A 15760-nucleotide genomic window follows, 5' to 3' on the forward strand; every position below is an offset into this window, starting at 1 on the left:
TGGTGCAACCTAAAAAACGATGATGAATTAGACGTCTAAGAGCACGCCCGAGCTAATGATAATCCGAAGGCGAAAATCTGAGGTGACCTTCAGCGAGCACCTGCACATTAATCATCCAGTGATACGGCCAGCAATTCATTACCAGTCCATGATAGGTGCTTTCCTAAATGCCTGTGATCTATTACATCATCGCAATTAACATAGCATAGCGGGCTGGTGGCGGATCAGAGAGACTCGTGGGCTAGAACGTGGCATTACAGGTGGCCACGTCAATGAGGTTGCACATTTCGTTAAAAAAATAGTTTGGCTAGAGTGAAGTGCAAAAAATAACATTTATGGACTCAGAGTCAACAATTCTCTCCTTCAGGAGAAAAAAAAAAAACATTTTTATTACAGCACCTCAGCCGCATTCTGTTAGAGTGCACTGCTTTTTCTGATTTTGTTAAGGTCTCTGCCAGCAAACACTCCAGGCTTGATTTTCTCTCTAGTGCTACAAGCCAAGATGCTGACTTACTTGGAACAACAACCTGTGCAAGGAACAGATTAATCATTTAGACAAGGAGGACAAGAATGTTTCTAGAGTGAAAGTGAAAAGAAGGGAAGTGGGAAAAGACTGCTTTCTCACATCAACAGTGTTTCCCTTAAAAGAATGAGCCAAGCCAAACTCAATTCAAATTCCATTTTTCCCCACAATCAGACTGCTCATCAGAATCAGGAAGTCTCGGCTACAGCGTCGCTACATCAATGTGGTGCCAATGCTTTTTTTTTTTTTTTTTTATGTTCAAGGAAAGATCACACAGTCCGACTCAAACAGACCACCAACATCCCACTTTTTGTGAGTAACTGGACCCCTGGAGTCAGCTGGAGATCAGGTTTGAGAACCAACTGTTGCATTAGCCTTATCAAATTAGTCTTTAGCAAAGATAACATGATGACAATGAGAGAAAATCTCAGCAAATGTCACTTCTGCCTCTGTGAGCTATAACCCTGTAATCAGTCTCAGACCCCGGTACCGCTCCGCTTCAGCAGGAGGGTCATGAGGAGGACGTTTCGGCTTCTCTGGGGGAAGTCGTGTGGAATAAGCCCTCGCTAAAGTCTAATCTGCTGTGCAAATGCCTGTGAGAGCTGTCAAGGACTTCAAGACCTCTGCAAACAATCACACTTATACACACATAAACAAAATGTACAAGCCAAAAATGCAAAGATGCACCAACATTCCAACAACAACATAAAATGAACCTACAAACATATACAATGCCTTTGTATCATGCTCGGACAAACTCCCTGGGCAATAAAGGATGATGTTAAGTCATCCTTAAAGTGAATCTATTATGCCCCTTTTCACAAGATGTAATAAAACTCTCTGGTGTCACCAGAATGCATCTGTCAAGTTTCAGCTCAAAAAACCCTGCAGATCGTTTATTATAGCTTGTCAAATTTGCCCCTATAAAACACACCGTTTTTGTGTGTGCCCCTTTAAATGCAAATGAGCTGCTGCTCCTGCCCACTTTCCAAAAGAGGGCAGAGCTTTAACAGCTCACGTTTTGGTTACTCAACAACAACAAAGCTGGAGAATCTCACACAGCCAAAAATGACGATTGTCAGTAACAGTGTTCAGCCTTACATTGTTCAAACCGGAGTCGGACACTGATGGAAAGACTCAGGAAGAAGTTACAACTTTTTAGAATGCAACTGAACGTTTCTGAATGGTCAGTGGATAAATTTATTTGTTGTGGAGTTGATTCAACTCATTGACTAGCATGTGCCGTCATGTTAATGTTTTGTGGAAATCCAGTGTTCACTGTAAAAAATGACCATGATTTTAATAGTAAAAGACTGTAAAAATGCTGCGGTGAAAAACTGTTAATTGGTTTACAGAAAGTTCCCGTACTATATACGGTGAATAACTGTAATAGATCTAACGGTACATTTAATGTAATTTTACGGTAAAATACCGTTGAATTCACAGTTTTTGGAAGTAAAAATAACAATTCATTGCAAAATTTACAGTGAAAAACCGTAAATTGACATTCTCACAATTCCCTGCGTGACACTTCACATTTGATATATTTTCGTTGAAATAACTCTGTTTCTTCTTAGTTTTTCTCATTTTTTTCTAATCAGTTATGTACATTAGGGTTTTATGTTACATCTAATGTTGTTAAATTAATGTTTATTGCATTTTTAAAATGTCATGTGTGTTACCATGATGGTGTTTAGTGTGTGTGTGTGTGAATGACACTGTGTGCACCTTCTATATGTTAGTGCTTGTCCTTCTCAGCTTGTGGAAAAGCTGCTTGTGATGAACTTTGATTAATCATGTGACTCTCATCACCACTGTGTTTGGTGATTGTCAGTGTATTATAAAGGTGCAAAACAGATATTAGTACTTCATTAGGTTGGTAAATTAACATTAATATCAGTTAATGAAATATGTTATTTTACCGTAAATGTTAACAGATTTTTTTTTTTTTTACGTTGCTACCGTATTTTTTACGGTAAAATTCTGGCAACCACAGCTGCCGGTTTTTTACCGTAAATTTTACTGAGGATTTTTTTTGCAGTGTTGAATTAACCCTCGTTTGTGAAGCAGTTCGGCGTAAAATGACGGCATGGTAACAACACTCTACTACAACAACTCTTCCTCTTCTCTAAAGCAGCCCAACATGGCCTCGCCCCCTTTTTTGCACATTCTTGGGGGAAGGGTTTATGTAAATTTTAGGGTTAGTGATGTCACTAACCCAGGAAGAAGCTTGTTGTAGTCCCTACCAGCTGTTTGTTGTAGTCCTTCAACAGAGAATTCCTTAAAAGAAAATCTCCATTTGCATTGAACTTTGAGCGTTGTAACTTTGCAGATGTTGCTTATGCTCAAACAGCAACATTACACACTAACTAAAGTTAAAAAAATAAAGTGAAATCATAATCAACCACCCCTTTAATACACCAAAAAAAATGTGTCAACATTGTAAGCACAAGCGCTGTAGATAGGCAATGTCGATAGCAGAAATAATTAAAAAGTTGCCAAAATGCATTTTTAATGCAGGTTAAAATAAAAGGAAAGAAAAGCAAAAGCAATTTCAGGTACTCTTTTTATAACAAGCCTTGTTCATTTCTAATAAAAAGTAAACAAATCAATTCAAACTTAAAATAAAAAAAGAAACTTTGATGAAAAGTTAATGTCTAAATGTTTTGATACCATAACTACACGAGATTATATGTTTAGTTGTATTTTATTATTTGCGTTCAGTTTTATCCCAAAATGCATCACAACCCACCAGCTGAGAACCACTCATTTACAGTGCTGATTCTGACACATTTTGACACTTTATCTCTGTGATATGATTCACATCATCTCCTCAGACTGTTCGGATGGTAATCGGTCAACCACGGTAAGACACATATCATCTCCTCAACGAAGACCCCACACAGGGTAAGATATCATACAGCAAGACTATTTTCTGAGCAGTGGGTAGAAAAGGTGCATTTTACAGCAGTGCCTCTCAGCGCCAGGGAAAACAGATTACATCCGTTTGTGCTCCGATGCCCGCCTGACAGCAGCAGTGCCTGGTACACCTGCCCTCCAACTTTGAGTGCATGCATTATTCAGCATCGCTACAGCTCTGCGTGCCACCGGTGTTGTCGTCTAAAACTGCGGGCGTTCATGTGCCGTAATCAAAGCAGGCCAGTGAGCAGCTTGTCTCGCTGCGATATCCTGCAGTTTCTACATGATAGTTTTTGAGAGACTAGGAGGGGGAGGAGGTGGCTCTAGTTTCCATTGTGATTCACCTTCATTTTTGTGGTTCAGGTACTATAAATGCCACTGGCAGTTTAATAGTCTAAATAGTAATGAAAAATAATGAATTATAAATAATTACTATAAATAATATTAAATGTTACGTAATTTAATTTAATTTAGAAATTAAGAAATCAAACAATGTTGTCTTTTTTGAGATCTGCAAAATTACGAAATAATGCATCCCCTCTGCGTTCTTGTCAGCATGGAGTTATACATAATATTTACTGACTAAATTTATGTCCGTCATTAAAAACATTTGTCAACTGAAACAAATGAACAAATGCAATTTTAATTTGTTTTAAATTAAGTTTTAATGAACCATTTAGAAGTACCCCCGTTTAAATGGTTCCTCTATACTTCAAAAGAAAGATAACATTGATATGATATATGATGTGTGTACGTGCGTGCATGCGTGCGTGCGTTGTGATTTATGAGGACACAAATTTGTATAAATCACATGGGTATTACGACTTAAACATGAAATATGGGAACATTTCATGAGTCCTCATATTTGAAATAGCTTTAGAAACATACTAAATGTTTTATTAAAAATGTAAAAATGCAGAATGTTTTCTTTGATGGGTAGGTTTAGGGGTAGGGGTAGTTTAGGGGGATAGAATATGCAGTTTGTACAGTATAAAAACCATTACGCCTATGGAATGTCCTCACTTTGATGGCAAAACAAACCTGTGTGTGTGCGTGTGTATGTGTGGTGCTACTAATCAGGCAGGGCACTGTAGTCTTTAGTTTGGGTGTCACCGATGTTCTCAGGTGGTCTTTGCAGGGGCAGATAACAGACGTAATCTTTCTTGCATCTGGCTCTCACTGCTGGGCTCTTTTCATCGGAGCCACACTGACATTGCAGGAAAAAGTGTTTTTCCTTGCTATTCATAGAATGCATTATCAGGAGACATCAGCTGTGGGTTAAAAGGGCCAAAAGCATCTATTTAAGAAAAACTAACTGTGGACCCAGTGATTTCTCACTCCCCAGGAATACTTTCTAAGTAGTCCATTTTGTCACCTTTGACTGCAAATTATGTGCCAGCGCAGTAGGAGAAACAGGGGAAAATGTATGCAAATTTATCATGCAATATCCAACAGCAAAGATTATATGACAGAAGAAGCAGAGGATTGTCAGATCTATAGATCTCACAATACATTTAAAAAAAATACATAAATAAAAATAAAAACAGCAAAGACGTGACTCAATGGTCAAAACATCTGCAAACAAATTGCTGTGGACTGTCAGCTAGTAAGCTTAAGTTCAATGATATGGAAATAAATCAAACAAAACATTACATTTTAAAACTACTTTATCTATCTTTCATCTATTCAATTCTTTACTCATCTGTCAATAAACGATTTAATTATCTTTAAAGACATTAAAATAAATTGCCAGCCCTGATATAAACATTACGGTATAAAGGTGATCATACGGTATAAAACTGATCATATTTGAATGTACTCTAATGATCTGTTCAACTGATCAGTTCTAAGTTCTACCAAAGACTATCCGCTTGTTAAGTCGTGACGTAAGGAACGCCGTTTCCGGGTCCAAGTCCAACCCTCTACTCGTTTCACTTGAGAATGCCATCGACGGCCGTTTATGAGTGCTATTTATTCATTTTAAACATCAATCATTTAAAAAAAGTTAAACATTTTAAATACTTACAGTGTACACAACAGTCTCCATGCTCACAGCGTCACAGATATTAATATTTTAACGATTTATAAAAGATGAATCATTGTCTGGCCATCTGGAATTTTGGTATGGAGATAAAGGTTGTAATTATATATGTTTTTGTAGTATTACACCACATCGTGTATGTATATTAGCATCATTTGTTGTTTTCATGTGGTATGGGATAGAGCGTTAGGACCCGGAAGCGCTGCCGCGTGACGTCAGACTTAACAACCGGATAGAATAACACAAGACGCTTCACCAAAGTCATTTCACTCGGCGGCCATCTTTGAAACGCCTCTCGGGCATCCTGGGCATCATGCAGCTCCTATCACTTTGAATGGGGAAACATCAAATTCTCCAAAGCTGTTTGCCAAGCTTTCGATTAAATTTCATATTTGTAATCACCAATGAAATCTGACAACTGTCATATAATTTTTTTTTCCAAACGCTCAAATCATGACAAAAAAAAAAAAAAAAAAAAAAAAAAATTGTCAGGCTGGATCCAAGCTAATGCGCATGCGCAGACCTAAATGTGCGTCTCTTTGGAGGTGCGCGTCTGACTGTTTCTATAGACCTTATTTTCCAGAGAAACATGCGCGCCGCCATCTTTAGAATATTGTCTTTGAACTTCCGTTTTTGCGGTAGCCCTGTATATTTCTATGGCATCTCTGTTCAAGAATAATTAGCTGGTGAAGTGGATTTACGTGTTGTAGAGTTAATGAAAGTTATGAGCATTGTTATGTTTAAAGCAGAAGTCTTAACAAATGTCAGTAGACCGGGAAGATTTTAAAATGAGCAGTTCATTCATAAATACATAAGATAGCTGTGGAAATACAAGCCGGAAGTCAAAAGACAACGAGCGCAGCGCTGAAAAGGGGCGGGGCTACATAAAGTCTATAGAAACCGGTGCTTCTAACCAAAGATTATAGAATAACAAAAACTTAAAGGGACTTTGTTCTAACGGCCGCTGCAATGACGCAATGACTTTACCAGTCGGCGATTGGCTCTTATTTAGAAGGCGGGACTTATTCCGCCATATTGCGTGTTTTACTGGCCGTTTCTCAATGTCAAGGATACTTCCTTGGCAGGACTGGTCCTTCCAAGTCACTTCCTTCAGAGGCTAGGCGAGGCTCCTCTTTAGCATTCAGAGAACACGTAAATGGAACAGACTAGCAAGTGCACGTCATTGCGTCATTACCCCCCGGTAAACAGCTGCTTGTTTTCTACACGGAGACGTATGAACGCCTCTGTTTGTTCCTTGGTCCCTGTTAAAAAAGACGAGAAAGCTATGAATAACGCTGTGAATGGTATAATGGTATAATATTAACGTTAAATTACTTTGGACAACTTAACTAGTTATTTATAAAAGAAATGCCGGTGACGGCAACCAAGCTAACAATTGTTAAATGACGGTCCAGTTCAGTTAGCCATCAATAACGTAATTTGTATTTGTATAATTTATAATATCAATACGGTAGTAATTTGTTCTGGCATTTAAATGTTAAACTTTATTTATCTGACATATTTACTACAGTTATAACAAATGTTTGGTAACGTAAATATACTTACATTTGAAAGCATATTGCCCGCTAACGTCCAACATTTTTTTTAAACATTTTTGAACAAGATTGCAAAGCTGCGCGCAGGATTGTGGGTGATTTTAGAGCGCGAAGGCTACACATATGCATCCTTTCCTGTGTATGGGATATTTTTCGAACGAAGGACTCAGTCCTTGTTTGAAATTCCGAGGATCCTCGACATTGGAACAGTCCTTTGACGGATGTCGATGACGTAGCATCCTCGAAATTCTGGCTTCCGAGGATCCTTCCTTGACATTGAGAAACGCCTACTTTCTCCCATTCAAAACAATACGAGTGACACGTCTTGTGTTATTCTATAGTCTTTGGCGTCACTCATATTGTTTTGAATGGGAGAAAGTGCAACTGCAATATGGCGGAATAAATCCCGCCTTCTAAATACCAGTCGCGGACTGGTAAAGTCATCGTGTTACAGTAGAAACAGTCAGATGCGCGCCACCAAAATGACACAAGTGACGCGCACTTAGGACTGCGTATGCGCATTACAGACATCCCAAGTCTCCCGGAAGTTCCGGGAGTCTCCCGCATATTGATAGCGGCTCCCTGATGCCCGCAAATTAGTTAAAATCTCCCGGAATCTAGAGCGAGCGAGCAAGAGCGCGCATAGAGACTGTGTTTCAAACCAGCGCGCGCACGGCAGAGAGGGAGAGGGAGTGAGAGAGAGACCTTGCGTGTGTGTGCGAAGCGCATGTAAGACAGAGAGCATCCCGAATGGCCTTTTTCGGCAAATCAACCAATCAATTATCAGTGAGGTGAGTTGACAAGTTTCATTTCATGTGCATATTATTCAGGCTAGTTGCCAAGGCTACATGAAAACAACAAACTCCTTAGACCTGTTTAAAGTTGCAATGGAAAATAAATAAAAGCAGTTTACATAAATAGTATAAGCAGCTTATATAAATAGTAAAAGTAATCTACATATTTAAAAAATAATTAACGAGTAATTGCATATGCCTATAGCTTATAGCTCCTTCCTCTTTTTTTTTTTTGGGGGGGGGGGGGGGGGGGGTACCTCCCTGAAATGACTTTTTGCAGGTTGGGATGTCTGGCATTAGCTTGATCCATCCTGAAAAATACAGTTTTTTTTACCATTCGAGCATTTAGAGACAAAATTTATGACAGTTGTTGTCAGATTTCATTGGTGATTTCAAACATGAAATTTAATCTAAAGCTTGCAAACAGATTTGGAGAATTTGCTGTTTCTCCATTCAAAGAGATAGGAGCTGCACTTGCATGCCCGAGAGGCGTTTCAAAGATGGCCGCCGAGTGAAATGACTTTCTTAAAGGGACTCCCCAGCTGTACAACATGATGTCAAAAAAATTTCAAAAAAATTCAGTCATTTATTCCTATGACAGAAAAGCTGAATTATCAGCAGTCATCACTTCAGTATCACATGATCCTTCTAATATGAAATCATTCTAATATGCTGACTTGATGCTCAAGAAATGGTTGAAAATGGTTGTGCCACTTAATATTTTTGAGGAAACTGTAGAAATACAAGATTCTTTCATTAATCGAAAGTTCAAATAAACAGCATTTAGTATACATAAAAATATTTTATAAAAAAATATTAAATTCATTTATTCAGCAAGGATGCATTATTAATTTTTCAAAAATTTTTTTTTTTTTTTTTTTAGTACTGTCCCCAAACTTTTGAATGGAAGTGTAAGCCACATTCATGTTGACATGATTATAATAAAGTACAAAAAGTGAAACTGTCTTGAATCTCAATAATCATTACGTCACACAAAAGTGAGTAGGTGATTTAATTGCTGAGATGAAAAACACTTGGTAGGCACAAAGAGCAGGTGGTCAGGTCTGCAGAGAGCAGAGGCATGGTTAACTGCGTGGAACACCCCTCATTACATGAGTCACATTCTGTGGCCATTACAGAGCCGCAACACCTGGGAGCTCCCCCATGATCCCTTGCACTGTTCTCATGGAGCAATGAGACATGCTCGTCCTTCTGAAAATCATCCAGTGCCCCCAAGAACCATCCTCCTTCACACATTTTAGAGCCGAAATATGAAAATGTGCAAATGTGGTGATACCAAACTAGGAGTACATCTCAATCCACTCTAGAATTTGAATCATTAAAATGCACTAGCTAGGACCTTGATCAGCTAAACATTGAGACACTGATGATTCAATTACATGCAACATGATTATATGTCAGGCATTAAAATGTAGCTAGTATTTATCAGTAAAACTGTCTGTCTGGTATCATTTGTTTATTGTGCATTTTGTCATGTATATTAAAAAGCCCAGTGAAAAAATGTTTGAATCAGTTTGTTTAAATGAATCACTTAAAGAGATAGATCACCCAAAAATGAAAATTTCATCAAGTCATCAACTGTCTGGTTACCAGCATTCAGTAACACTTTAGTATAGGGAACAATTCTCACGTTTAACTAGTTGCTCATTAGCTTGCATATTACTAGAATACTGGCTGTTTATTAGTACTTATAAAGCACATATTAATGCCTTATTCTACATGACCTTATTCTACATCCCTTAATCCCTAATACCTAAACTCTACACGATCCCAGCCAAGGAATAAGGGTCTTATCTAGCAAAACGATCGTCATTTTCTAAAAAATAATAAACATTTATATACTTTTTAACCACAAATGCTCGTCTTGCACTAGGTCTGCGATGGGCCACGCATTACTTAATCACACTGGAAAGTTGACGCGTGACGCAGGCGGAAGTACCGCGGTAGGGCAAAAAACTCCTTTTCTCATTTTCTTCAAAATCATCTGACATCATCGTTTTACTTTTTTTGGTAAAGGCCGTTTGACTTCGGCTGCGTTCCACTCCAATTTTAGACGCACTCGCAAACTTCCCTAAAACAAGCTTCTCTCAGGGGAATCCCTGCCACCATTTTGAAGTGCATTCCACTTCATGAAGTGGACAAGGGACGTTTATATGGACAGACCCTCGCTCCCTCGATTTTGACAGAGTCTACTTCATATGTACACTTCAGGCAGCTCGATATACCACATTGAAACATGTGACGTCACCGAATATCACATTTAATTTACCTCACTCTATGATATTATTAATTTCGTAAGGGAAAAAATGAATCAAATCCATGGGGGATTCCAAGTGAGAGCATAAACAAGCTGGTATCGCACTAACCTGCCACTCTTTAAATTCTTTGTACAAATCAGGATGTTTGACGGCAAGATGCTTTTGTCTCCCTTCGCTTGCGTTATTTTGTAACATCTTTTGCAGATGGGCTTTGTGGCGTCGGCATTTAAGCAAAGCCATATTTCGTTCATCGTTTCTCAACAATTACGTCTGCAGAGCACCTGTATTTGCAACCATACCTCTCGTTCCGTCACCATAAAAGCCGTAGAGCAAGTTGAGAGGAATAAACACGCACTCAATGTACCTTAGAAGCAGCGCGCTGCACGCACACTGCCCCCTGCTGTCACACTTTAGGAAATACAGCTGGCACTCAAAGTACCGTACTAATAAAATGAAGAACCGGACCGTTTTTAAAAGCAGGGTATCGCAATACATTTCTAGTACCGGTATATCGTGCAACACTATTGTGACGTCACCGAATATCACATTTAATTTACCTCACTCTATGATATTATTAATTTCGTAAGGGAAAAAAAAAAATGAATCAAATACATGGGGGATTCCAAGTGATCAAGGGCTTAGGACGTTCCAATCAGCCCATTTCAAAGGTTCCGTCAGTAGTGGGCACTCATGCAACGTAAGCAATGACGTACATCCGAGTCAACGAGACAGAGGGTAGGGAATAAAAAAATAAAAATAAAAAAAAAAATCAACTGGAACGCAGCCTTAGTCCTTGCATGTTCGCTTTGTAAACACTCGCTCGGTACTTCAGCCCCAAGTCACGTGTGACCTTTCCAACGTGGTGATCGCAGAGCTAGTGCACGATGAGCATTTGTGGATAAAAAGTATATACAATTTTATTTTTTTTGAAAATGACCTATTGTTATGCTAGATAAGACCCTCATTCCTCGGCTGGGATCGTGTAGAGCCCTTTGAAGCTGCACTGAAACTGCAATTTGGACCATTAATCTGTTTGGTAGCCGTTGAAGTCCACTATATGGAGAAAAATCCTGGAATGTTTTCCTCAAAAACCATAATTTCTTTTCGACTGAAGAAAGAAAGACAAACATCTTGGATGACATGGGGGTGAGTAAATTATCAGGAAATTTCAATTCTGAAGTGAACTAATCCTTTAATAGTCATAGTTAATAGTGAATACGTGTTCCCCAAAATTAGGTGTGACCCAACATTCTTTAAAATATCTTCTTTTGTGTTCAACAGAAGAAAGAAACTCATACAGGTTTGGAACAACATGAGGGGGGAGTAAATAATGGCAATTTTCATTTTTGGGTGAACTGTCCCTTTAATTACTTCAACAATTTATGGTGTCGCACAAAAAAACTAGAACTAAAAAATCTGAACAGTTAGTAAAACACTAGTCTTCGCGTAGCCAGACGTCCAGACTCACAGCAGAAGAGGCCATCTGATTGACAGGTAAAGCAACCAATCACAGTTTGTTTTGTTCAGCATCATGTATGGGGCGAGAAAATGTAAAGTCGTTGTCACTATAACAGACAAAACTCTTGTCTTTTAAAGAGTCTAGGCTGTAAACTTAATATCCAGCATTTAGTTGATCCTGATAGGAGTTCATTTTCACAGTTCACACTCGATGGCTTTCTTCTTCCATGAGAGGGTTTGGCATCACTGCGCCTTTGTTTCCAGGTGAACCATTAAGCAACGCGACTCACGCGTCTCCCGGAAATCCTGCAGAATTCAACACCAGAAGTTTTTCCAATTTTGTTTGCTTTATATCAGACGTTCAGCCAACGGTCCATGGGCATGACATCTGAGGCTGAGACTAGTAAAATGCATACTAAAAAGTGATCCATAAACCATAAACAAAATGTTCAGCATGTTACAGTGATGGGTCCGATGGTAAAAATCTAATTTTTATAAATACTAAATGATTACCATAATCACTATAGCATTTGCATAGTACTGCAAAAGATATGATGGTGCATGTCGAAATACTGTGGTATTACTATGGTAAACATGCAGAACACAGAAATACCGTAGTATCATGTCCAAAAAGCATGGTCATTAAAAACCCACAAAACAATGATCTTTTCCAGGTGTACACTACTTAAAAGACTTTTAAACCTGTTAATTTATACAATTGTCCACAATGCAGAAAAACATTAACGGAGAAAAATCTAAGCAAGAATGATCCGAAACAACCTACGACCAGTGAGCTGAATCGCCTAGTGAGAGAATAATTAGAAGCCAAATCTCTCCTCTATATTAAATCAGGGGCCTGCATTAATTCTAATCAGCGTGTGTAGCCAGGCTTGACTGCGGGCCCCGAGGGGGAAGGAGAACGGCACCCTATCCTCCATACCGGGGCCTGGCAGAGAGTGCATCTGGCTCGGACCCTGCTCTTCAGGGTTCAGCGCTTCCCTCCAGCGACTGCCATCAGCGCTCAGACTCACACACACACACAGGTGAGAGACTACAACCTTTCCCTGCACCAGCTGTTTAACTGTACCTGACGGAGCTGTTCAAATGGCCTTTATACACAGGGGTGAAAATGGCACAAGAATTATTGCCTGGCATTTGCAGCTATGATCCTACGAACAGCGAGTCAGATTGTTTTGGGTGTTTTAAGATGTTTTTAATTTCATGGAGTGTTTTGAAAGCTTGATCAATGCATCAATAATGAGATTGCACGTTGGTTATTGACTTAAATGCTGTCATATTGGTTTGAGTAATGTGTTGGCTTGGATGACATTTAATAAAATATGATTGCTTATTATACTACATGTAATTTAAGATTACAAGAACACACAAACATGGCATAAGAGAGTAAAAATCGTTGTGTATGTGCAAATGATACAGGTGTAGGTGGAATATTGCAGACTGCTTATTTCATTATTTACCCATACAACACAGTTGCTCCTGAAAGTGTACTGCAAGTTAAGATTGTTCAGGCCTTTTCTGGATCTCTTGGTAGTAAATTATGCAGTTCATAGAATTAGCACATATTTAGTGCACTTTCAACAACATGAAATGCCCATTCATTTCTAGAGCCCTGTTTACACCTGCTATTAAAGGGATAGTTCACCCAAAAATGAAAATTATAATTTACTCCCATGATTTACTCGCCCTCAAGCCATGCTAGGTGTATATGGCTATCTTCTTTCTGAAAAATATACTTGCTCCTCCAAGCTTTATAATGGTTGTGAATGGGGGGCCACATTTTGAAGCCAAAAAAATGCATCCATCCATAATAAAAGTAATCCATACGGATCCAGTGGGTTAAAGGATTAGTTCACTTTCAAATAAAGTTTTCCTGATAATTTACTCACCCCATGTCATCCAAGATGTTCATGTCTTTCTTTCTTCAGTCGAAAAGAAATTAAGGTTTTTGATGAAAACATTCCAGGATTATTCTCCTTAAAGTGGACTTCAATAGACTCCAAACGGTTGAAGGTCAAAATTATAGTTTTAGTGCAGCTTCAAAGGCTTTAAACGATACCAGACGAGGAATAAGAGTCTTATCTAGCGAAAAGATCAGTCATTTTTGAAAAAAAAATTTTATGTATATGCTTGGGTTGAACAGGGAAGGCGTAGGACATACAGCGTAAGCTTTTTGAAGAATACGGAAGTGCGGTTTTGGCGGAATCACTTGGAAGGCGATCATTTGTTTATATAAAGCATAAACAGTTGTCATTTTTTAGAAAATGACCGATTGTTTCACTAGATAAGACCCTTATTCCTCGTCTGGTATCGTTTAAAGCCCTTTGAAGCTGCACTAAAACTATAATTTTGACCTTCAACCGTTTGGAGGCCATTGAAGTCCACTATAAGGAGAATAATCCTGGAATGTTTTCATCAAAAACCTTAATTTCTTTTCGACTGAAGAAAGAAAGACATGAACATCTTGGATTATAAATTATCAGGAAAACTTTGTTTGAAAGTGAACTAACTTTATTAACTATAATAACTAGCAAAAACAAAACACCAGCCACAAATTAGAAGTCTAAAACGAGAAATTTTAAAGAGAAATGTCGGAGGATTTTGATATAAGAGAAGAGGAGCTTGAGTTTGTTGCCCAGCCCTATTTGTTTGAACCGCAAGAGGTGTCAAAGCTTACGATACTCCTACATCCTGCGTCATACATCGCGTCAGGGGTAACTCATTTGGCCCGAGTCGACTTGCGCAGTATGCGTATGGTCGATGGCCGGAAGCTAGTTATTTGAATTAATAAGGTTTTAAATATGGATGATTTTTCTTACAAAAACACATCGCTTCACTTCAGAAGGCCTTTATTAACCCACTGGAGCCATATGGATGGATGCATTTTTTGTTTGCTTCAAAATCTCGCCCCCCATTCACAACCATTATAAAGCTTGGAGGAGCAAGGATATTTTTAAATATATCTCCGATTGTGTTCATCTGAAAGAAGATTGTCATATACACCTAGAATGGCTTGAGGGTGAGTAAATAATGGGATAATTTTCATTTTTGGGTGAACTATCCCCTTAAGATGCGTTTTGGTCGATCGGATCACAAGTGGACAATAGAGGTAGTCGAAAACGCATTGTTTGCGTAGTGTAGATACTCATGTGCTCAAATTTAAACTTTGTTGGCTGGAGATCCAAGTTTGGTTTGAAGATGAAAAACATACCAAGCACAATGTTCTCTCACAATTCCTGATTTCTAACACACTCACAGTGTTCGATGTGGTCTTGCGGCTGTCAGAACAGAAACAAAAGCTGATGCTCTTTGTTTTCTGTCGTCTTCTTTCACGTTCATATGTAAATTGTGTGAGCTTATTTTGTCCATTAGATAAAAAGATCTGAAAATGCCCATACATTTACCAGTCCTTAGACCCTCCCCTCGACGAAATCAGCACAGAAGTGGACAAAAGAGACAGATTAAAACATCAAGTGTAAACAGGTGTGCAGCTCCCTTGTCTACTTTTGATCAAAACACATCTTAATACCAGGTGTAAACAGGGCCTAGGAAAATTCATTTACAGGACTACAATACTGCTTTTTTGAAATGAGGATATTCAAGAAAAATGTCCACGTCAGACCTGGACATCCTCATAGAGACCGTCTACACTTTCCAATCAAAAAAAGCCCAAAAGAAATAAAATAAAATGTCCACACAGCAGATATTCCTGGATATAACCCATCACCACCAAGACAAAGAGTTTTACCTTTGATTTGACAGCCCAGTACTCCTCTGTCCCATACTGTACATCTCTGAGAGTGGTGAGGTAGTCATAACTGATGACAGCTGTCTGAAAAAATTCATTTCAGAGACAAAGATGAAAACTGTGAATAAAAACTGCACACTGGACAGAAAAATACATTTAAAATACACTGTATTTGCATTATATTAATTCATTTACTGTGACTTAAATGCAAACGTCAATGTTTTTAATATAAAATAAATATTTAACAAAGAAGTAATATTTAGCCGTGTTTACACCTGGTATAAAGATGCATTTTGGTTGATTGGCAGTTTCACGATTGTGGGACGCTTGGCATGCTTTTTAAATTGCCTTTCCCCATAACATATTTTAGTAATCACCATAAATTAGGTATCACTTGAAAGCTTAAATGCTCAAAATTCATCCT

General features: G+C 38.5%; 1 protein-coding gene across 5 annotated transcripts in view; it reads right to left on the reverse strand.

Annotated features, from left to right (window-relative positions):
• adck1 (aarF domain containing kinase 1) overlaps nt 1-15760 on the reverse strand; it is a 189502-nt gene that overhangs the window by 171275 nt on the left and 2467 nt on the right. For 4 of the 5 annotated variants that reach the window (XR_007184902.1, XM_048190781.1, XM_048190782.1 and 1 more), the window contains exon 3: nt 15337-15420. Coding sequence is in view for 3 of the 5 variants with exons in the window: in XM_048190781.1 (XP_048046738.1) it covers nt 15337-15420 (84 nt within the window). In the remaining 2 variants the exon portion in view is untranslated. The remainder of the gene's footprint in view (nt 1-15336; nt 15421-15760) is intronic. The other variant, XM_048190783.1, reaches the window with a different exon arrangement.

Source organism: Megalobrama amblycephala, linkage group LG5 (assembly GCF_018812025.1).
Source record: "Megalobrama amblycephala isolate DHTTF-2021 linkage group LG5, ASM1881202v1, whole genome shotgun sequence".
Classification (NCBI taxonomy): Eukaryota; Metazoa; Chordata; class Actinopteri; order Cypriniformes; family Xenocyprididae; genus Megalobrama; species Megalobrama amblycephala.